Consider the following 22,330-nt stretch of genomic DNA (forward strand, 5'->3'; position numbering starts at 1 on the left):
GGCCTTTGACCACTATAAACAGAGCATGCGTGTTTGACAGGATGCTTGTTTGAAAAAGGGAAGGAAGGAAGACGTACCAAAAGAGTTCCATAACTTTTAGGATATCATTTGAACCAATGTGACCACAAAAAAAAAAAAGAAAGCTCATGTCAAGACAATCATGTTGCACATGACTGGTGGACATTTTTTTCAGAAAGTGAAATAAAGCTGTGTATGAATCCCTTGACCCAGCTACCTCACAGGAGGGACTACATACTGTGTTCACTTATGTGCTGCTTTTACCAAGTGGGGAAGGTATTCAGTTAAATGTCCCATCAGTCAGACATATGCCAAAGGCCTACATCTTATTCAAGTTTTAAACCTCTAATTGGTAACGTTTAAAAGGCGTTTAAGAGTGCCCTTTCTTCTCCCTTTTCTCATTTCCCATTTAATGTGTTGTGTCAAAGTCTATTACCTCAGTTGGACGTTTCTGTCCCTTAAGTTGAAAAAAAGGAGAAAGGGAGGGGGGTGAGAGAGACAAGAAAAGAGTGAGAAAGAGAGAGGTGGGGGGTGGGTAAAAAAAAGAGAAGCCATCAGCTGAGGTTTGCCAGGTCGATAAAGCTTTTAGATTTGGAGATGTTTTCAGGGGGAGCCCATTTCCTGCGGCTAAGAGTTGTTAATGGAGCTTAAGGAATTATCTTATGACTCTCGGGTTGAGAGCAGTTTATTTCAGCCCGGACCCTGCTCCTGTGTCGTGGTGGCTGAATATGCTGCTGTCAAACCCGCTTAATGAAAAGTAACGCGTCGCTGATTACAGTTTTATTTGGTCTCTATGTAAAAAGCTCCTGTTAATTTAGCATCTCGCTTCCTCTGTGTGTTCGTATTTGCCACGGCTGAATGATTTAGTTATAGCTGGCTTCTCTCTCTCTCTCTGCGTCTACACACCACGTCTCTCTCCCTGGGCCTGTCCCTTCTCTCTCTCCTCTCTGTCTTACTTCATGTCTCTTTCTCTCAGATAAAAAGCCACTTGGTTCGGAGGTCTAATAAAATCTGTCTTCATGCGAAATTAATTAAACGTCGTGGCTATATTGTCTTATCTGTGGAGACTTAAACTCTGGCCTATTTTTTCTATCAGCAGCTATGAAAAATTAAATACACAATTTTGCATGTAGGCTAATAAACATGCCTACATGAATGGAAATGTGAATAAAATACCCGTATAAAAATGAGTACCTATTAACCCTGCATGCACCTGTCAGATATCTATTCTCTGATCATATTTATGTCTTTCCTCCTGTTTATTTTGCGCTCGTGTCAACTTTGCTTTAGAAATGCTGCAGGCAAGGTTTTCCGAGCTAAGAAAGCGAATAAAAACAAACATCCTGACTCCGATTTATAGAAAATCCCTTTTGTCCACCATAGCACTTTCTTCCAAGAGGGGGGAGATGTGCTTTTCCCCCCATTAAAATTCATCACTGAAGCCCCCTCCCTCCCTCCCTTTCCCCCTCTCACAGGACAGACAGAGTCCCCCGAGAGCTCCACTTTCGCCATTACTGTCAAGTACCCTTGACTCCTTTCTTTTTGCCCTTTTATCTACAACAACTAATTCGAGTTCCTTTGCCCTTTTCACTTTTAGACGACGTGAGTGCCTCTCTCGTAAAGCCCCTTCACTTTTCAGAAGAGGAATCAGCATCCAGGCTGTTTTCTGTAGGGGCCCCGTCTCTAGGAAATTGAGGGGTTAGTGTCAAAACGAAAACTCTTCACTTCAAATTATTTCGCAGGGCCAACGTTTTGAACCCATTAATGGACGTAGAGCGAATAACTTACCCTTTTGACAGCTGCATCATGGACGATGTTGAGATGTTTCGATAATATTATCAGAGAGCAGAGAGGAGAAATCAATAGCCTGACATGAAATATGACTGCGAACATCCCAATTACAGCCTGTTTAGAGGGAATTAATGAGGCAGATCTTAGATACTGATATTGCTCTGTCTTGAGGGTTGAGCTGCCTCATTTTCTCGCTGTCACTAAATGAGAGTGGATGTTTTCTGAAAAATAACACATGGTGGGAGATGTTAGATGGCGCCTGTTTAAATGGGTTAAGAATGCATTGAAATGAAGAAGACAAAAAACACCCTGCTTTATTTAACAGTAGATTACGTTTAAAAAGGTCTTCTCTGCTCAGCCGTGTAGTACGCCTCATGTGTCCTAGTTGTAAAGGACTGGACGAAGTTTTACAGGGAAGAATCAGGGAAGAATAGCCCAGGACGCATTTCAGCGTATTCCAGCACCATGGACAGCAACTCTTCCTATTAACCCAACACCACAAGTGCTCTTCAGAAACCGACTGCTTTTATTTTCAGTGAACAAAGTTGAGACGCTCTCATCCACTTCCAAAGAGAGCTGTGCATTTGTGAGACTTTTTTTTTCTTTTAATAGTGATACTCAACTGCTGAGACCTAAATAATATTCAATTACATTTGCATGCGCATAGTAAAGAAAACATTAAAAAGAAAAAAAAAACAATGCAAACCTTAGGCCTATTTTTTTCCCCCCAAGATGTAAACTTTTAGTTATACATTTCGATAAGTTTTGTGCGTGCGTTAAATCAAATAAGCCAAACCGATTCGGATATGTCACTTGTGTAACGCCAATGAAACAGTATATAGCTACCATTGCTTTTAAAAACGAATAAAACATAATAAGGGAATCATGGAGACGAAATAGGCTTTTCCATCCGACTTTCAGTCAGTCACAAAAAGTCTCTCTTTTCGCAATAAAAGGGTCATTTGGTTTTGTTAGGAGCAGAAAAGTTTGTTGATAGTTTTGGGGAAACTCATGTCACTGTCTTTGGAGGAGTCTTGATGCTGCTGCAAGGCCGCCGTGCTCCTCTCAGCCTCCAGAATGGCGCCTTTGGAGTTCGTGGTCCAAGAGACGGTGGTGTTGGTCAGAGCCTGGCTCAAAGTGCTGTGCCTGAACAAGGGGTCGTGGAAAACCCCGTCCACCCAGTTTCTCAGGGTCGTGACCGGCGAGTCCTGCCTGTTGTCCAGGCCGGTCACGGGTGAGGTAGCGGCTGGGGATGGGGTGAGGGAGGAGGGCGGCGGCTGGCACCTCAGCATACAGGACGGGTACTCAGTCTGGTTCAGGGACGTCGCAGTTTGGGCCAAAGACCAGATCCGAGGTTTGCCGTCTAATATCTGGTGCCCTTGCTGCTGCTGTTGTTGTTGCTGGTTATAGCATGCTTTTACCTGCTGTCTGCTGTCCGGTTGGAAATCCTCTGGGTTCGTTTTGAGGCAACTTTTGCTCAAGTCCTGCTCCCCTCCCAAAGAAACAGGGATGGAGATTTTCAGAGACGCGTCCTTGATGAGGTGTTCGGTGGGGCAGTCGCCCGTCGTTGACATGTGTGTGTTCATGTGGTATCGGTGCTTCAGCTCACACTCCGAGCTCTCAGACTCCAGCGTGTCGAAATCGTCCAAGTCGCTCAACTGGAGGTCCTTATCAGCCCGACTTCTGGTCTCTGGGAGAAAGAGAGCACAGAAGAGACAGCAGACGTGTCAGTGAATGATATGCTGTCATACGATATGGCATCAGAAATGATAAAGGCATCCTGAACAATCACTCTCGAATCAAGTATTTAACTTGCAATCGCACTTGGAAAATTACAGTTGTTCGATTTCAATTAAGGAATTGATGTTTGCAGCCTGATAGTGGTAAATAAATATCCAGCCGGTGACCATCATGAGGAAAACAATTTGAAAACAATCAGTTTCATCATAAATCAGGTTTCACCGAACACTCTAAATAGTTTAGATGCATCAGTTTGTTGTAGCCTACCTTAATTTATTAACTACTTTATTAACTAAATTAATTTCGGCCTATCAGAAATATTAATTCATGATCAGCTCAAAAAGTTGGAAAAAAACTTAGTTTAAGTGGTTTGACTTCCCCTATGTCCCTGTGTGAAACTGACTGAGGCCTGTCTAGTTGTATTCCATGGCTTAAAGTTTCTCACGAGGACCCAAGTCTTATGGCAACTGCTGATGCTGTTGACAAGTTTAATTTTTAAAAATACAAATAAACAAATTGGTTTCAGCACTGCTTATTATAAGAATAAAATGTTAAACTAAACAAACTGTAAGGCCTCATTGTCCTTTGTTTCTTATTATCAGTATGATACAGTTTTTAACAATAATAACATTATCACACAAATAATATTCTTGTTAAAATTATACGTTAAAAAATAAAATACGATGTGAGACTGATAGGGTTTTAGAGAATCACATGCCTTATGCTGATTTCATCAAATCTTATTGTACTTTAACTTTTTTGGAAAAAAAAAATGTCAGTGTGGTAATATCATCCCAGTTTATAGTGTGTCAGATGAAAAGAAAATAGAGTAGATGTAAGTTTTCAAGATGTGAGTGGACTTTACACAGGAGTGTGATCATTGTTATTGTTCTCTTAGTTGTTCTTCAGTAATTATTTTCCTGATTCCTCCAAGTAAATGACTGTGAGAGTAATAAAATAAGAAACAGTTGTTAAAACTGGCTATTTAAACATGCTCTCATTTGCCAATAATACTTAAGAATGTTTCCATTTCAAAAAATAAAGTGCCACTTTATGATACTAATCACAATGACAACATGAGAGAGAACATGTCATGAATACACTGTTTTTTTAAATGCTTTTGAGACAAGAGACACCTGTAATGTACTGCCAAACAATACAGAATAACGCTATAGTTTATTTCTATTTCTGCAGAGCAACAAGGCATTGTGACACTAACCATCCTCATTGTTCTCGCTTTTTATCTGCTCCTCCTGAGACCCATCTTCATCCTCGTCGTATCTCTTCTCCTCTGAGCCCTTGTTTCTGGGCGGCCATGTCATCTTGTTCTCCTTCTTGAGCCTCCTCCTGGCATTTGCGAACCAGGTGGAGACCTGCGTCAGCGTCATCTTGGTGATGATGGCCAGCATGATCTTCTCTCCTTTAGTTGGATACGGGTTCTTCCTGTGCTCCTGCAGCCAGGCCTTCAGCGTGCTGGTCGTCTCGCGCGTGGCATTCTTCCGCCTTGTTCCCCCATCCATGGAACCATATCTGTTAATGAGAAGAACACAACCACAATGGCAATGAGAGACTAAACATAATACGTGGTGCTTGTTGCATGACAATTTCGAATGTGCTGCCCTGGCAGTTTCCATGACAGAGCCATCTGCTTCTTGCTATCTTCTTGAAATTATGCATAACATGCTTTCTAAGCCTGACAGTCCCACTCATAAACTCATCTTCTGCTATAATTGCGAAAAAATCTGAAAATTAAAGGTATACATCACAAACAGATAAGAGATATAATTTAAAAAGTACAGTATGTATTTTCTAGCCCTTGGGAAACTGTAAAATTAATATCGTCAGTACATTGTTTTATATGATTGTATAAAAGCATTGGACCTGCTAGGACCATGTGCAGCATACTGTTCAAGATGGAAGGCAGGGGTTACTTTGTTTGCACCTACGCTGGTATTCAATGTCAATCTCCTATCAGTATCTTTTGGAAATATGCAAATTATTCCACCATGTAAACTGTTTTACCAGTAACAATGGCAAGTGTATTTGGACTATACGCATATATATTTTCCATTATCAATGCATTACCTATTTAAAACCATTCTTAGCACAGCATACAACACCTTCCCTCCCCTCTCCCACAAATATCAACCATAGGCCTACATTTAAAATGCACAGTGTTGATTTTCAGTCAGCAGTGAGCTGTAAAAGTCCTCTCAGGGGAGGCTTTTATGAGGCCTTTATTGCTCAGTATAGCTTAGTGCAGGTCAAGCACTGCTAAGGGAATCAAAAGGAGAGGAGTGCTGCACCTTCCCATACCCGTGTTGTTCCCTCACAGATAAAATAGACTGTAAAATTGCTTTATTGAGTGTAATGATGAACCCTCAGGTAAAAGACGGGTGCAGACAGAGTGGTACTGCTGTAGGCCTGCTTGTTTTTCTGAGTGCCACTAATTCTGTTTTGCCTTAGATGTAGGCCTGTTGCTGTATGTGCACTTATTAGCATTCCTGCTGACACCTTTTGCACTTTATATTGAATTTAGAGTGATTGGTAAAATAAGCTGGCTCTAGGGTTTGGGGTTATGAGAACTCTCATTTAGCTATAAAGCTAATCAATACGACACTTTGCTGATCAATTAACATACAACACTATAAAAACAAGAGTGTTTTCTGTGCTATCCCATGCCGTTCTGTTAGTGCTGGTTCTATTCAAAGAGCGTGCTGATCACAGTTAAGATAATCAGGTATAGTTGTCATTCACACCTTTTCATTATTGGGAAGACTTTTCAATATGGCAGGCGGACTCTTCACAACACCGAAGAGGCCTCATGTGTTCCTGAAAGGGGCATGAGTCGTCTGAAGCACATCACCTCATCAGGAAAGAAATGTGTCATGAGGTGAAGGTGTTGAACCAGTGTTGCCAGACATGATGAGACTGGCCTTAACCTCTCAGGAATGATTGATTTAATGCTGGGAAAACTCACCCTACACTACTGCACAATACTTCGAGAGTTACTGTTTGCCTAAATTTTGATCACATCCTGTTTTAGCCGCTTAAAGCATCTCACATAAGCCTGCAAACCAGTGCGACAGTACACTTAAACTACACAGCTCAAGTTGAGGTCTGATGTAATTTTAACTGGACACTTTTCCATCCTGTGCCACATTGTATTAAACTACACATAGGTCATACAGTTCACTCAAAGATGTTTGCATTGACAATCAAGCTTCTTACATTAGAAAAATCAAGTCACGTTGTCATGGAAACAACATACCTGTCATACTGATAATGTCCCAAGGTAGGATCATAAGGATAGTAGGCTGTTGCTTGGGTTATTCCCGCATGTGCAGAAGCTGAGGCTTCTTTTGTATCGAATGTGCCCTGCAATCATACACAAAGACAAGAGTTTTAAAGAGTGATGCAAACAGGAAATCAATTTTGGTACATTAAATGACTCACCTGGCGCTGAAAAATTATATACATGAAACAGATTTGTATTGGTTGTATTTCAAAGCTGCTTTATGCAATTCATTAGGATCGATGAAGAAGATCACAGCAGATTGTGAAGTAAATCATGGTTTGAAACATTTTGAAACATCTTCCTGCAAAATGAAACATGGAAAAACCATACTAATAATACTACAATGATACATTGTCCATGGGATGCGTTATATTGAGATACAGATGGTTATGTGGAAACTGAAATGACAAAACCTTTTGAACGAAGACTTTCAAAATAAGTTTTTACAACACATAACTTCTGAAAAACAATAGGAAACAGTAGGTTTATAAGTTTGTTCACTGCAGGTATCTGGGCAAATAAATCTGTGAGAGGGTTCAAGGAGGGTTTCCTGGTTTAATTATTATAGAAACAAATCATCAATTAGAAAAGCATATAGCTATTCTAAATATTCTTCTCATTACAATTGTACCACAAATGTTAGCACTTAATGTCTTCCAACACTAAACCAACTGGAACAAACAACATTCTTGGACTTTATAGGCCCATGTGTTGCTGTTGGGATCTCTCATTAAAACGTTTGAGAAATATTTTTTAATAACATTTTGATAATTGCATAAAATGCTGAGTCTTCAAAGTCGACATCCTTGTAAAATCAACTCGTTTCCAATGTGAACCAGCTTGTCTCAATATGAATGGAAGGATTTAACTTGTTTCATAAAAATGATTTGTCTCAGGGCAAACTCTGACTCAAGAAAGTGAGCCTATCTCGTCTTGCTGAGAAATGTTTTTTTTTCAATTACTAAAGACAAGTTGGCTTGAAGGATGATATGAGGATAAATCAAACTAGCAACAGTCAATGCCAGGTATTTTGCGGTGTGGAGCATAAAAAGGAAGAGAAGTGCGACTGGCTCAAGTCTCAGCACCCTGCGGCTCCATTAATCAATGCCAAGAGGGATCAGATGAAGGGCTTACCAGCGAGTAGAAAGCAGAGGCGTCCGTGCCATATGTAACGTAATTCCCATAGCCTTGTCCGCCGGTGTAGGGGCTCCCGTACACGCCCAGAGCGGCGGCTGAGCTGAGTTCATGCCTCGCCGTGGCCAGTAACCGGCTCTCGTATACGGGACAGTAGACTGGTGTCTGCCCGGACGCCGCTACTCCGGAGTCGGCTATGGATCTGCCGGTGGACTCGCAGCAAGTGGTCAGAGAGTTGGTTGTCATCAGGAACTGGGCGGAGACCGAGAGAGAATTTATCTTTTAAAAAGTTATTGGTATGGTTTATTTCATTCTGCATTGAAACAAAAACCTAATGTTAATCTTGAGCACTTTGATCTCAAAGTTTCTAACTTTTATTTTTTTAAATGCGAAAGAAAAATCGTCTCAGTGAAACGAACACAATTCTACCTGTTTCCAGTACTGTTTCACCTCCCCGACCGCAAAATTAAACATGATTTAAGTAAGTTCTAGACATACAATGATTTTGCTTCTTCGGAAATGACCTAAGTAAACCCGCCCATATCATACGCACATTTTTTTTTCAAAAAGTCAACTAAAAATACAACATCAAGTGACTAGTAAAGATTATATATTTGATGATGAACGATGTGCTATATCCCTACGATAATGTGTGCGTAAAACGTGTCCGAAACGAACCGTCTGTTAGCTTTGATCCAAATGAAACATAGGCGTTACAAACAGATACAACATGTTTTCCCAACATCGCCCAGTAATGCCCAAAGTAATGCCCAAATGATGTTTTATGGCTCAACGCCAAAACAAAACAGCAGCTGGGTTATGGCGTAAAACACGCGCAGCTTGTGCAGAACAAGTTGGCATGTGTGTTCCAGCGCAGATAAACATATGGTTGACATTACAGAGCGGCTATTATCTTGTAGAAATCAGTGCACGGGAGGTCAGGTTCTCGCTGGTTTTTGGTTACCCTCTTCTTACCTTTTTTTTTTTTTTTTCTATCGCTGCAGGAACACAGGTATCACTGGCTGTAACGCAAAACCTTTCCGATACCCGAAAAGACTGTGACAGCGTTCCTGATTCTTGGCCAAAAATGGCCAAAAGGATCACGCTTAAATCGATGAGGTAATCAATCGCTGCAAAATCAAAACCAAAACAACCTATTAAATGAACAAAGGTTGTTACATGAACTTACTTGTGGAGCAGACGAATAGGGATATCCAAATTGTGGATATGACATGGTAGAGAGGTCCCCCAATATCCAGAAATAAAGCGAGACTGAAGGTCTCCACTCTAACGCAGGCTGCGGCTCTGTTTGACTGTACCAATTGATTGGTAAGCTCAGGCTCCTAGGATGCTTATAGGGCGAAGCAGAGTAGCATGTTTAATTTGTGTAAAATGCCCCCCACTCAAACGCCTTTCAACGGAAAAAAAAAATAAAAAAAATAAAGGAAGAAAATCTTCTAGCGCTCCCCTTTAAAACTCTATTAGAATAGATCAGTAAATTAAAGTGATACAGGCTTTCTTTGCTGAGAATAATCACTTTGTTGTTAGATACATATTTTTTCCTTATAAAAAAGTAGTATAAAAGACGTCAGCAGCAGAGGCAGGTTGTTTTAAACGGCGGTGACTCTGACGTCAGAAGTTTCCCACTCTAAAAATGACCAGACTGTAACTTTAATATGCATTTTTCTTTCTCAGGATGACGACAAAAGAACAACCCAACAAGACAATCTTTGAGAGGGAACAGGGGAGGGAGGACTTATTTTTAAAAACGATGTCCTGAATTAATTTGCAGTCCCAATCAATCAATTAGGCCAATCAGTGCTTTGAATATGCAAACGTATATATCAGTTTAAATGTATTAGGCCTAATTAGGCACATTCTTATCATTCCTCCGCACTGATGCTAATCACATGGGGAACTAATTGATTTTAAATTCATTAGTAAAGAATATTTTCATACTGAGCAGAGAACCAAATTGCAGCTAGTAGATTGAACATATACATTCACAAAAATAAACGCATTTAACATATTAATAATTGGTATTTGTTTTTGAAAATTACCTACTTCAATCAGATCGGATTTTGGTTTCATATTATGCTCCAATTCCACCTGGAGCAATGAGTCCCCAGAGTGTTGTAATTACCCCAAAAGTGCTTAATAGGATGAACTTTGCACCTCTCCACATGAACTTCACACATGCCTGGTGCAAATCCTGAGATGTGATCAGAAATTCATTTAATTGTTATGAAGTTTAAAACCTTTCTACTGCCTAAGATCTATCTATCTATCTATCTATCTATCTATCTATCTATCTATCTATCTATCTATCTATCTATCTATCTATCTATCTATCTATCTATCTATCTATCTATCTATCTATCTATCTATCTATCTATCTATCTATCTATCTAAAACATGGATCTCTCCCTCCCTTTCTCTCCTTCACGTGTGTTTTGGTCAGGTAAAACCGTGAAACTGCAGTAACCAAAACAGCCGACTCCTCGCCACAGCGCCGGCGCCGGTGCGCGTTGCCTTGCTTGGAGAATCCCGGGCTGAGACATGTGGATAGCCCCGGGGGTCACTTCTCAAATTAATGATGATGTACTCCTCCTCCCTCCTCCTCCTCTTTCTCTCCTCTCCAGCTGGATCTCTGCCTGCCGGTGACAGGTCGATTGAGAGTGATTGATGACTATCTAGGGGACCGGGGCCAACATAATAATATGATACCGGTACCTTGCAATAATTGCTCGCTTTCATTTACAGATGAAAGAAGTAATAAACAGCTATAAAGACGGATTTGCTTGTGCTTCGGTTAAGTAGGCTAACTTTTGTCTTGCTTTTTTTTCTGTTTTATTTTGGGGAAGAAGGTGCGGTGGTGTGGGAGGGCAGGCTGTATGTACAATGTCTGTTCTCTCATTCATTTTGACAAATTGAATTATAGGGGGTTAGTACCTCCAAGCAAATGGCCGCTTTAACGCTGTGAAAAGGGAGGGGTCAAAAGGGATCAGCCAGCGCTTTTTAATTTGCATTAACTCTTATGCCACCTTAACATTAACATCCCGTCTGAACCGCTCAACCATACACTCACTCACTCACACACTCACTCACTCACACACACACACACACACACACACACACTTTGTCTTATTAATTTAGACTTTTCTTTTTTAAATTCACTGGGGTTAATGTGACACGCAGTGCATTAAGGCAGGGCAGGACCCAGTTTATCTTCAACATCACACCCAGTGGACTGAAGAGAAGAAAGTGTTGACACGTTGGTTTTGGGCATGGTGGGTGCGCACCTGACACACGCGCTCACACACATAAGTGGCATGCATTCTTCCTCGGAGATATATTCTATAATCAGGGCCACTCAGCTACTTTTCTTTAGTGCCCTTTGCAGGGACCTTCACCCTTGCAGAATTAGGCTGGAGACAGTGGAAAAATCTGACAGACACATTCACTAAACTATACTGCCCACATACCCTCCCTCCTCCCCTCGGTGTATACCTTTTCATTATCCACTGCGTTACCCAGTGTTGGCGCCTATAATAAAATATTTAGGCGCACTAGTATATGCTTTTAGACGGAAAATGAAGGCGACGGCACGAGTTCATGCTTGTTTAGCGTTTAAAGATTAAAAGAGAAGCTTCTTCTTTTTTTCTTGGACAGATGTGGGGAAGCAGGGATGCTTTGCGTTTAAAGTGGAGCAAGTGAGGGATAAGACGCTGTTGCAGTTCAGGACAAAGGGGCTAAGTTTATGGCCTGATTGCATATTCTTTCTTTCCTTTTTTGTTATGAAATTAAACATGGTAATCTGGCAAGTTATTATCAGTTATTAGTTATCTAGATTAATGAGATATTTTACTGTATAAATTAAGACAGATAGCAGTGTTCAGCAGTGATCTGGTGTAGGAGCATCCATCATATTGATGAGTAGCATAAATCAACTGCATCACTCGATTTAAACTCACTAATGGGGCAATTGTGACTGTATCACAGTTCAACTTTGTAGTATTAAATACAACCATAACGATCCTATTTTGTACATGGAAGTGTGTAATATTTTTGATGTTTGATATTCACTTGGTTATTTATTTAGTTATGTATTAAAGTTTCAGTTTTTGCCATATGATATCAACCTCAAACTACTGTAATCTCAACAATAACTGCATTGCACTTTGAAGTAAACCTGCTAATTTGCATCTCCTTTCCAACTAAACTCATATTAAAAAGTTCCCCAGAAACGTTGTAATCATGAAGGTGTCACTTTCCTGATAATCTGTCGTTGATTAATGAGCCACAAGGAGGGGAGTGCGTGAGTGTTTATATGTGTGTGTGTGTGTGTGTCTGAGCTTATGTGTGTGAGAAACACAGAGAGAGAGAAAGAGAGCGTGGTGAAAGGAGGCTGGTAAAACACCCCCTTTCCCTCAAATTTTAGTCATCTGAGTTTAAAGTAAGACAGACTCCAAAACAAACATCATGTGTGTCGATGAAGCACCAAGCTCAATCTTTCGTGACAGTGATGGGTGATGTTAAATGTTTTTTGTGTTTTATGTTGAAAAACATTGTTTATTAAGATGATTTGAGGTTAGATTAGTTATTGACAATGGCTGTATGTATTATGTTGTTGAGGTAATCCCACCTCAGAACACAACCCGGTTACACTTAAGTTTAAATTAACCACATGAACTACGTTGAGCAGATTGCAATGTTCTTTGACAGTTTTGTGATTTGAGGCTCTCTAATGAAATTGACTTGATTCACAAGTAAGTAGTCTGCCTATCTCTTCAACAACTGAGTGACTGAGTGAAATCTACAGTATGGATCTACAAGATTTGAAAAATACCTTCCGAACAATTGAGTTGAATCCCTTTTTTCCCGCAGTAAACATCTTAATCTTGTCTCATCTGTTCATCTTTTGTAACCAGTAAAGATTTCATAAGATATATCAATTACAGATAATAGCTTTTGCCAGAAATCACTGAAATCACATGACAGTTATCAAATTAAGTTAACATTTTTAGAAATGGAACTGTTGAGAAACAGTTTGTCTGAGTCTGGTCAGCATGATACATACATGAGCAACTTTTAAGTCAAATTATGAACCAACCATGGTCAACCATTTAGGGATGCTGACAGCACACGCTTGATTGCTTGGGCATTTCAGAATTTCCATCACACTTAATGTATAAGTATATATACATGTATGATACTTCAACATTTAATTTGAGCTCCAAACCCGTTGTGTCAAACTACTTTTTATCAATAAATAAATAAATATATAAAATCTTTCTTCTAATTAGTTTTACGTTCATCAGTTAGCTTCTCAAAACCAGTATGATTTCACAAGTTAAATTTGTGCCTAAGCTTTGCTTAGCTTTGAGTGAGCAGTTTATTTTCACAGATTCAGATTGGAGTGTCTTAAGATCCCAGGCAAAATGTGTGAATTCTGCTCCGAGTTTTGGACAGTACTGAGGGTTGAGTGAGCACTGGGACGGGGAACTTGCCTCTATCAAGTGTGGTTCAGTGATAGTGCTGATGTTGACCTCTGCCTTGTTCAAACTCCCCAATGTGGGTTAGCATCAGGTGAAAGACCTCCATTTATTGACTTCTTCAAAAAGTTTTGTATCTATTTGTATCTCCTCATCTCTCATTCTGTCAGTTCTTAACCTTCTCTTCTGTCACATTTATTAAAAAGTAAATGTTTAGCCAAATTGTGAGCTTGTAATCTTGGAGTTCTGCCCTGTTTTGTTAAAGTACTCATGCATTTTGTTCCACCTTTATGAAATATTAGCTCTGTCTTCTCTGATGTCTTATGGTCCACTGTCTCATGCACTGTTTTTTGAGTCAACAATGTAGAAAACCAAGCTGACCTCAATAGCTGAAGACAGCTGCACAGGCAGACTTGCTCTGTGACATGAAGCCCTGAGCAGCTCCCAGGCTTTCCAATGGCTACCATGTTTCTCTTTCTGCAGTCATAGAAATAATGTCCAAGCATTCGGACACACACACACACACACACGCACGCACGCACACACACACACACACACACACACACACACACACACACACACACACACACACACACACACACACACACACACACACACACACACACACACACACACCTTGCTTATCCAGCAAAACATTAGCCTATATCTATTGTCTAGTCTGGTCTTGGAGTCCAAATGGAATATTGATCTCCAACATCTTCTCAATGTATTTCTTATTTCTTCTTCTTGAACAACACAATGATTTTCCCCCCCCTTCTCTTTTGGCCCTAAAGCCCTAATGGTTTTTGCATGAGTTGTATAGTAGGCTGGGCTGCTTCAGGCACGATGTATAAAAATAGTGACTTTTGCTGTTGTTGCTGAAGATGTCTTAGATGTTTCCAGGTGGCAATAAATACTTTTATTTGGTGGATTGTGCAACATTCTGTATCTTTACCAGCTGAGGTGGCTTTTAAAATTACTTCCTTTAATGTGCTGTTTATCAGGTTAGCTTGGTCAGTCTACGAATTATTTCTTAGCACTTTACCAGGTTGGTAAAGTTAAATTATTGTAAATTAAGTACATTACTGAGTACCTATTAAATCATGTGGGGTATAGCAGTATTGTTGCTGGGTAACGGGACTGGAAAAATAGGACAAATGGGGCAACAGTGTCTATCTGACAAGCTTTTATGTTCTGTCATATCATGACTTCATACAATTAAAGGTTCCCTGTGGAGTTTATGACCTCTAGAAGCGCTATTGAGATTTCTTTTTCTATGAGCAGGTCCCTGTTTGATTTATCACACTATTCCACTGATCTACAGGTGGCGGCCAAGCAATGCTGCAATGTGCCAATAAAATACTTTAAAAAATCAAGGATACACACAGTGTGCTTTGGTGAGTAACACTGAATGCAAACAGCTTTTGTTTGTTTATAGGCAAACTCCACAGGGCCCCTTTAACGGGCCAGATTCATATATTTACACTCAGAAACAAACTTTATTGAGGTTTATTAGACAAATGATAGTATACAAAGTAGTGTGGCAAGCTTTTCATCTTCAAACCTATCTATATTTGAACCAGCTTTTTTGAATAGCATGGATGAGTAATTCCAGTGGAGGTATTGGTCACTAAGTTTTAGTGACTGTACACTACCATCAGAACAGAGCATCGAAATGTGGGAGGACACTGCCTTATTAGAGTGTAAGTCCGGAGTATGCGGGCTGTAAAATATCGTGGCCACTTGTTCACCCCATTTTTCACTGTGATTACAGTGTAGTTACTTGGTAGGTGGGCTGTAAATTAAAGCAGTCCTTTGTTCACCCCTTTTCTCAGGTAATTAAAACTGGCTAACATGTTAGCTAGTTAGTAACATTTGTCAGTTGTCCAGTTCTGCAGTAAAGTCCGTGCGGCTGTGGCTTGATGGTAGAGCTGGTCATCCACCAATCAGAAGGTTGGCGGTCGAAGGTCAGAATCCCGGCTTCCCCTAGCCCACACGTTGAAGTGTCCTTGTGCAAGACACTGAAGCCCAAATTGCTTTCGAGGGCTGTGCTTTCGGTGTGTGAGTGTGTGTGAATGATTAGTTAGTTTCCTTGAACTGATGAGCAGTTAGAATCTGTCATCAGTGTATGAATGTGCGTGAATGGGATGAATGTGATGTGTAAAGTGTGAAGCACTTTGAGTGGTCGGAAGACTAGAAAGGCCCTATTCAAGTACAGTCCATTTTTTGGCACAAAATATTTACACTGTAATTTACGGCTGTAATCTTAAGCGTTACAAAAAAGAAAACAGAGAACAGTGAATGTCATTTATTTGATTAAACAAAAGTAGCATATTTCCGTTTATGTCACACAACTTTTTCCAACTTTTTAGTCACTCAGTCAATGTGCAGTAGATAGAGTAGATTTCATGCATACTGCATTAAATACATTACGAAGGTGGACATCGAAATGCATTATGCAAATCATGCAGCATTAGCACCTTCAACAATATCATGTCCATTATCCATCATGTATTATCCCACGCAGGGTGCGCAGCAATGGCGGTAAAATCCAATGAAAGTGGACCTTCTAGTTTTTAACAATACCACAATAATATGTCTGAGATGAGTCTTTCCAACCCTCTCTTTCTTAGTCTTCCTCTCACTCGAGTCTCTCTTGCTGTTCTTCCTCTCCAGCCTCTCTAAGTGGTTTAACATGTCAAAGTTCTCTCAGCTCATCCATAATTGATCACCACAACGGGAGCATCTTCGCTGCACTTAGTTAACTAGCTATCTGCAGGTATCCCCTTAGCAACTGACCAGGAACCGAAACACTAAAATACTGAATGTAGACTCCCAAGCCCCAAAAATGTGAACCCAATGTGTCTTGTAAATCTTGGCGTTGGCCCTTTGTTCACTGGTTGTGTTCTTAGACTCAGTATGTATGTCTGCACATTACACATTCCAGGATATGGGTGAAAACAATCAAATGTCTTGTAACATTGGCATTTGCACCTGCTCCTCTGTGGTCATCCATGTGATTTAAATACCGAGTGTAAGGGAGTATCTACTTTTTACACCATTAAAATGTAGTAGTATTGTAGTGGTAATTCAGATTAGTCATATATTACGCATTCAGAACAAGAGCAAACTTTGGTGGCTGACACGTTCTTGTATGCTAACATAATAAGGGCTCCTAAACTGTAACATTGGCTGAACACAGAAACCACATGATCATATTACAATAAACTGTCCAGCGGGTGGCCAAATTGGAAAAAGAAAGAAAGAAAAAGGATTTAATTACCACATTAAAAATCAATTCAGCAAAGACAACAACAGTTTGAGGGCCTGATCTAAACAAAACAGAAGCCACACCATGGGCTGTTTAATCCCTACATCACCTGGAGAGCAAAGAAAATGTACCAACTTAACTAACCACTCTCACAAAGCAGTAGTAGACTGCCGGAGTAAATAAATAAATAATTAATCAAATAATTAACATAAACTAATATAAAGTTAGTGGCTGTTTGCCTCTGTTTGATCCATATGTCCTTTTTGTCTGATGTGAAATCTTCAGCAACAGTATATTAACTAATCAAGGATTTAGTGGTATCTAGCGGTGAAATTGACATTTTTTGAATACCGCTTCCCCCTTCCAAGCGTGTACGAGAAACTACGGTGGCTGCAGAAAACGCAAAAGGCCCAGTCTTGAGTCAGTGATTGGTTTGTCCGTTCTGGGCTACTGTAGAAACATGGCGGTGCAACATGGCGGCCTCTGTGGAAGGGGACACGCTCCCTCTGTAGATATAAATGCAATACATTAATGAAAACTAATAATACTTTATAATACTTATAAATATTATATTCCATTTTTGCCAATAGGCCATCCTTAATGTTACACACTGGACCTTTAATAAGTATGCTCTTGTTCTGAATGTGTAATAATAGTTCTTTCAAGGTAATTTAAAAGGGAATGCTCTTAACAGTATACTCATTATAACTTCCAGTATCACCTTGCTCCAGCTGCTGAAACACATTCTTGCTGGAAGCAGTATTGTCTCTGTTTCTTTAAAACTATGCCTGTAAATCATACCATAACATGAGTTCTTCTCATCTGCAGCATATAAAACTGTAACAGGTTGCAGGTTATGTAAGCAGCCAACAACAGTGAGTTTATCTCCAGGATAAATCTACCAACCAAGCTCTTTTGTTTAACGCAAACATTTTTATTTTGCTGATCTTAGGAAGGTTATGGAAACATAGCTGAGCCAGGCTGTTTTATTACAAACCTTTCTAAAATAATCTAACAGCCTACATTTTAAGCAACATTTGAGTTTTAAGCCAAATTTAAATAAAACAGCAGATGTGTACCAAGGCCCATTCTATGTTATATTTGATAGTATAAGTATTCACACATGCAACTAAGAAAAAGGTGAAAACTATGTGCATGAGCTGACCTTGAGGGAACATGTGTATATACCAGATAGATTGTATTTTTTTTATGTATATCTGATTACAATATAGCTTTCTTTTCCCTGTTCTTCTTACGAAAGGGAAATGCAAACAGGCTGGCCAGCCAAACAATGAGACTTGTCAATCACATTTCTGCTTGAGTGTGTTACATCCTGTGTGTGTGTGTGTGTGTGTGTGTGTGTGTGTGTGTGTGTGTGTGTGTGTGTGTGTGTGTGTCACCAATGGCAGACCCATCATGTCAGACACCGGAATGACACAGATCGCAGTGTGACACACACACACACACGCGCACACACAGGGGCCAGGTGGCTGCTCTTTCTGTCATGACAGACCCCAGACCAGACCACTGACTCCCTCGACTCCCCCGACACCTGCGGCCACCACCAGTGCAGCTAACTCAGCTGCAGCCACGTGCAGCCACCAGTTATTGAGTACGTTTTTCAAGGAAACGTAATTTGCAAGGAACCTTTTGTTTTACATTAATATACACACTGTTGTACCAGCCTGGGGTGCTGCTGTTTTGACGGTTATAACATGGTTTAAAAGAGTGGCTCTTATCCGTGTGTCATTGCTGCACTAGTATGCCAGTTTCAAACAAACCAATCACTACAACACGCCATTAAAAACAAAGATCTACTATGTAACCAATCATCAAAATGTTACAGCCTGGTATTGGGCCTCAGCTACAACATTTAACGTAATGTTAAATCCATGCTGCCCTTCAGATGAATCAATAGCAGAAGTGATTTTAGCTTACTTTCCCTGTACTTGTGTATCTGACAGGATACTGGATATCTGAAAGTAATGTTGGCACACCTTTTAAGACATGGTTGTAACTTGAGTGCCTTGTTGTCTCTGTCTTTTCTCTGCCCTCTCCTTCCTTTTCACACATTCTCTTTGTCTAGAAATAACCACCATGACCAGGAATGATGTGTTTCCATCCTCTTCCACCATCTTTCCATTTGTTTCTGCTCCTGATGCACATAGATATTATAAAGTCATGATCCTCTTTCAGTATTCACCTACATAATAGAACTAGTACATTGAGCGTAGCTGTGTTGAAGGGCAGAGAATGTGTTATAGGCACTGATTATCTTCCTAAAGACGACGCAGCCTAGGCAGGCACTTACAATAATTTATTCATAATGCATCCACTGAAACACAAATGCACTTTATTGTCTCATTCTGCATCTTATTTTACCCATAAACCAGAAAATGGGCTGGGTTTCTAATGAAAGAGCCATGTTAATATCAAGGCAGATAAGGGCTGGCATGTGCAGATGGGAGCACAACGTGGAAATCCAATCACAAGTTCCTTCAATCACTCAAAACCAGAACAAGAGCAAATGGATGCATTTAAATATTTTCCTCTACCTGGAAGTATTAAAACTATACAATTTTAATACCTATTTAACATGCAGTTGCTTTTTGTGCCTCTCATTTTTGCAGTTCTGCATAAAAAGCAGGCAGGTAATGCAAGAGTAACTGTGGCAGCTATGGGCATGACATGGTTTTTCAACCAGGCTCGTCTGCAGCATTCCCTGACTTTAATCGCTGCATTACGATCTTACTCATTGAGTGTGCTGCTCTCTCCCAGCAGTCTAATTCTGGCTTTCTTCTTTATTCTGTTGTCTTTGTTGTGCCCCAAAATGCCAGAGATTTGGGCCACATAAAGAACTTTGCATTTCATAATTCAATACTTTATTCCCTTTGGTTGAGCACCTTTCTGCATATAAAACGGTTTATTTTAGTCTTAAGAAACAATTGGGACTTTAAAAAGAACAAATATACAGTATGCAGGCAAATTCCCATTATCTAGCACAGTTGTATCTATACTCTTAAAACTACCGTAAATGGTCTGAGCAGGGTAACACTGATAGACACATTCAGGAATGGCAATGTTGAATATGAGGTGACTTTGGAAGAATGTTTGCATGAGCTTCTACACCAAAATTTAAAGCAATGCAATGGACATCTGGCCCCTCTGAGCATCTGAGACAAAACTTATTCCAAAATTGTGTGTACCGCTTACAATAAGTGCAACCAATTGAAAGGTTTTTGGGCTTAAGATTGATGGATTAGTGAATGAGCACTAATCAAGCAAGGAGGTGGGATAGCCATGAAGAACAGTAACACAGCATCAAAGGTCTGCACAATTTTAGGTGCACATTTTCAGTCCATTCTGTCCACCACAGAGAGAAAAAAACATTGTGTTCAGACAGAATGCAAAGTGAATTTTTGATATGACATAGACATAAAACATTGACATTGCATAAAAAGTGAATGGAAAGAAGTGTGTGTGCGCAAAAAGTTGCACCCAGGCTGGTGCACACTGAGGTAAAGAAACATCCACCCGAGTTGAAAATGTTCCAACATGTGTTACTTCATAAAAATACAAAGATGAGAGGAAAAAGGACAGAGGCTGTAGGAAAATAAAGTAACAGGAATAAATTGTTGGCTAGCTAACGTTACAACTAACGCCTGTACAGTTGGCACACTGAAGCAAATAAACTGCAGACTGCACAAACAGTTGAGTGGTCAAAGTAATGTGAATAACATGAGGTGAAACGTTGCTTTGCTCTCTGCCTGAACAAGGCAAACAAAAAAAACAAAAAAACACCAATTGAACGTGCTTCATATCAATGCATGCTACAGCTCCAGAGTTTAACAAAGTTGTGGTTGTGACTGGTCATATGCAGATAAAAATGGCTGTGGATAATACAATTTCAACAGTACTATATATCTCATCTATTAGAAACATTAGTTCCCTTAAAACATCAGACCGTGTGTTCCTCCTGTGTCAGGGTCACTTTGAAGAACACAGTAAAAGAGAAAATGAGTGGTGATATGAATATTATGAAGTAGTATGGAGAAGAGGGAAGTCATTCCACCCATCCACGTTCCTTTATTTTCCACTCCGCTGATCACATTTGAATATTTTGAAAGGAGTGCCTATGTTTGCCTTATCATGCATTATTCTGAGGCATTACCTGGGCCTTAACACAGCAATAAAGATGGCTGGGAAGTCTGTCTCCCTTTTTCACAAAGATGCACAACAATAATAATATTCATACACTACCCGCCTCAAGAAGAGGGGTCTTTCGTTTGACTTTATAATCCCTTTAAGGATGTGCATGTTAGTAGCGGAGATTTATCCAGTCTGAATGATACTGAGGCTGTTTTTTTTAATGTCGTGATTCAAGGACAACTTTTTGAGGCAATGAAGAAGAGCTATATTACCTTCAGTTGCGATATGAAGTGCAAAATTGTTGTGGAAATCCTATAATCACTGTGAATAACATAGTATACTGTAAGGAATTAAATTATAGTGGAAGATATGGGGTAGCTTTGTCAAATGACTGCAGGAGGATGGATTTATTTTGAATAGTCAAAGTCAAATACATACCTTTTGGATGAAAAGCATTCCCAGTGTCAATTTTGTTCAAACTAAACCAAAAAGGTACCATGATTTAAGTGTTGTTTTTTTCTTTTGTCTTGTAGTGATTGGTACTCAGATATTCTCAGAAAAAATATCATATAACAGTTTTTACTGACAGTTTGACATTTGCAACAAATGACAACGATTATAGTGACACACACACACACACACACACACACACACACACACACATACATACACAGCAGGTTAGACAAGGTGTCACATCATTCCCTTATCTTTAACTTCTTTCATTAGGGTATACAATACCCTCAACATGTTTTTACCAAAATGATAAAAGAGGTCATTTTTCTTCACACAGGCCTGGCAAAGCAACACTGGGAAGCAAAACAGCTGAAATGTGATATTGCATTGTTTTAGTCTACAGATAAACAGCCAATTAAAGAGTGGTGCATTAGTGAGCTTTGTCCTATCAGTCAAATGACTTAAGAGAAACATATTTGAAAGTTTAGTTTAGTTTTTAATTTGAACTTTTTTCACATTAAAAATTGTAGTTTTTAACACAGGTATTATTTGTCTTTCAAGATAATAATTCTTAAATCTTGAAATTTAAATTAAGGCTATAGCGTGTGTTTTTGTTAGTAGAGAAAAAAAACATAAAAGCTAGCTTTTCTGTTGCTACTTTATGCAACTAAATGGTATCTGAGTAGCAATATTGACACATTTTCAGATATTTGCATGTTGTTGATGTGACATAAGGTGTTTTTTCAGTTGTTATATGCTCCACAAACTACTCCATTGCTTTTGCTGTTATTTTTTGCCCCAGTGCTCACAGACAAATAATATGTGTTGGCCTTTTGCCCTATGTGTCAAAAAAGTTTGAGCTGATCTGAGAAACAATTACATTTTCTGTGGAGATAGTTGAGGGAAATGAGAGGGTCTCCTGGCTTGGTGATGGAGATTTGTTGCTCGGGGGTTTACACCTTTCTTGTGACATTAGTCTTT

General features: G+C 39.7%; 1 protein-coding gene across 3 annotated transcripts; it reads right to left on the bottom strand.

Moving 5' to 3' along the window:
• Positions 1–2,317: 2,317 nt before the first annotated feature.
• Positions 2,318–9,615, bottom strand: irx4a (iroquois homeobox 4a). Of its 3 annotated transcripts, none has more exons than XM_044209192.1 (5): positions 9,171–9,615; positions 7,982–8,233; positions 6,821–6,927; positions 4,769–5,079; positions 2,318–3,499 (listed from the first exon to the last, which is right to left on the bottom strand). In XM_044209192.1, the coding sequence occupies exons 1-5, from the start codon at positions 9,213–9,215 to the stop codon at positions 2,781–2,783; spliced, it is 1,434 nt and encodes a 477-aa protein (XP_044065127.1). In that variant the 5' UTR covers positions 9,216–9,615; the 3' UTR covers positions 2,318–2,780. The 3 variants fall into 3 exon arrangements, with proteins under 3 accessions (XP_044065127.1, XP_044065129.1, XP_044065128.1); XM_044209194.1 differs by lacking the exon at positions 9,171–9,615 and adding an exon at positions 8,660–9,092; XM_044209193.1 differs by lacking the exon at positions 9,171–9,615 and adding an exon at positions 8,411–8,620.
• Positions 9,616–22,330: the final 12,715 nt, after the last annotated feature.

The sequence above is a fragment of the Siniperca chuatsi genome, linkage group LG9 (assembly GCF_020085105.1).
Source record: "Siniperca chuatsi isolate FFG_IHB_CAS linkage group LG9, ASM2008510v1, whole genome shotgun sequence".
Classification (NCBI taxonomy): Eukaryota; Metazoa; Chordata; class Actinopteri; order Centrarchiformes; family Sinipercidae; genus Siniperca; species Siniperca chuatsi.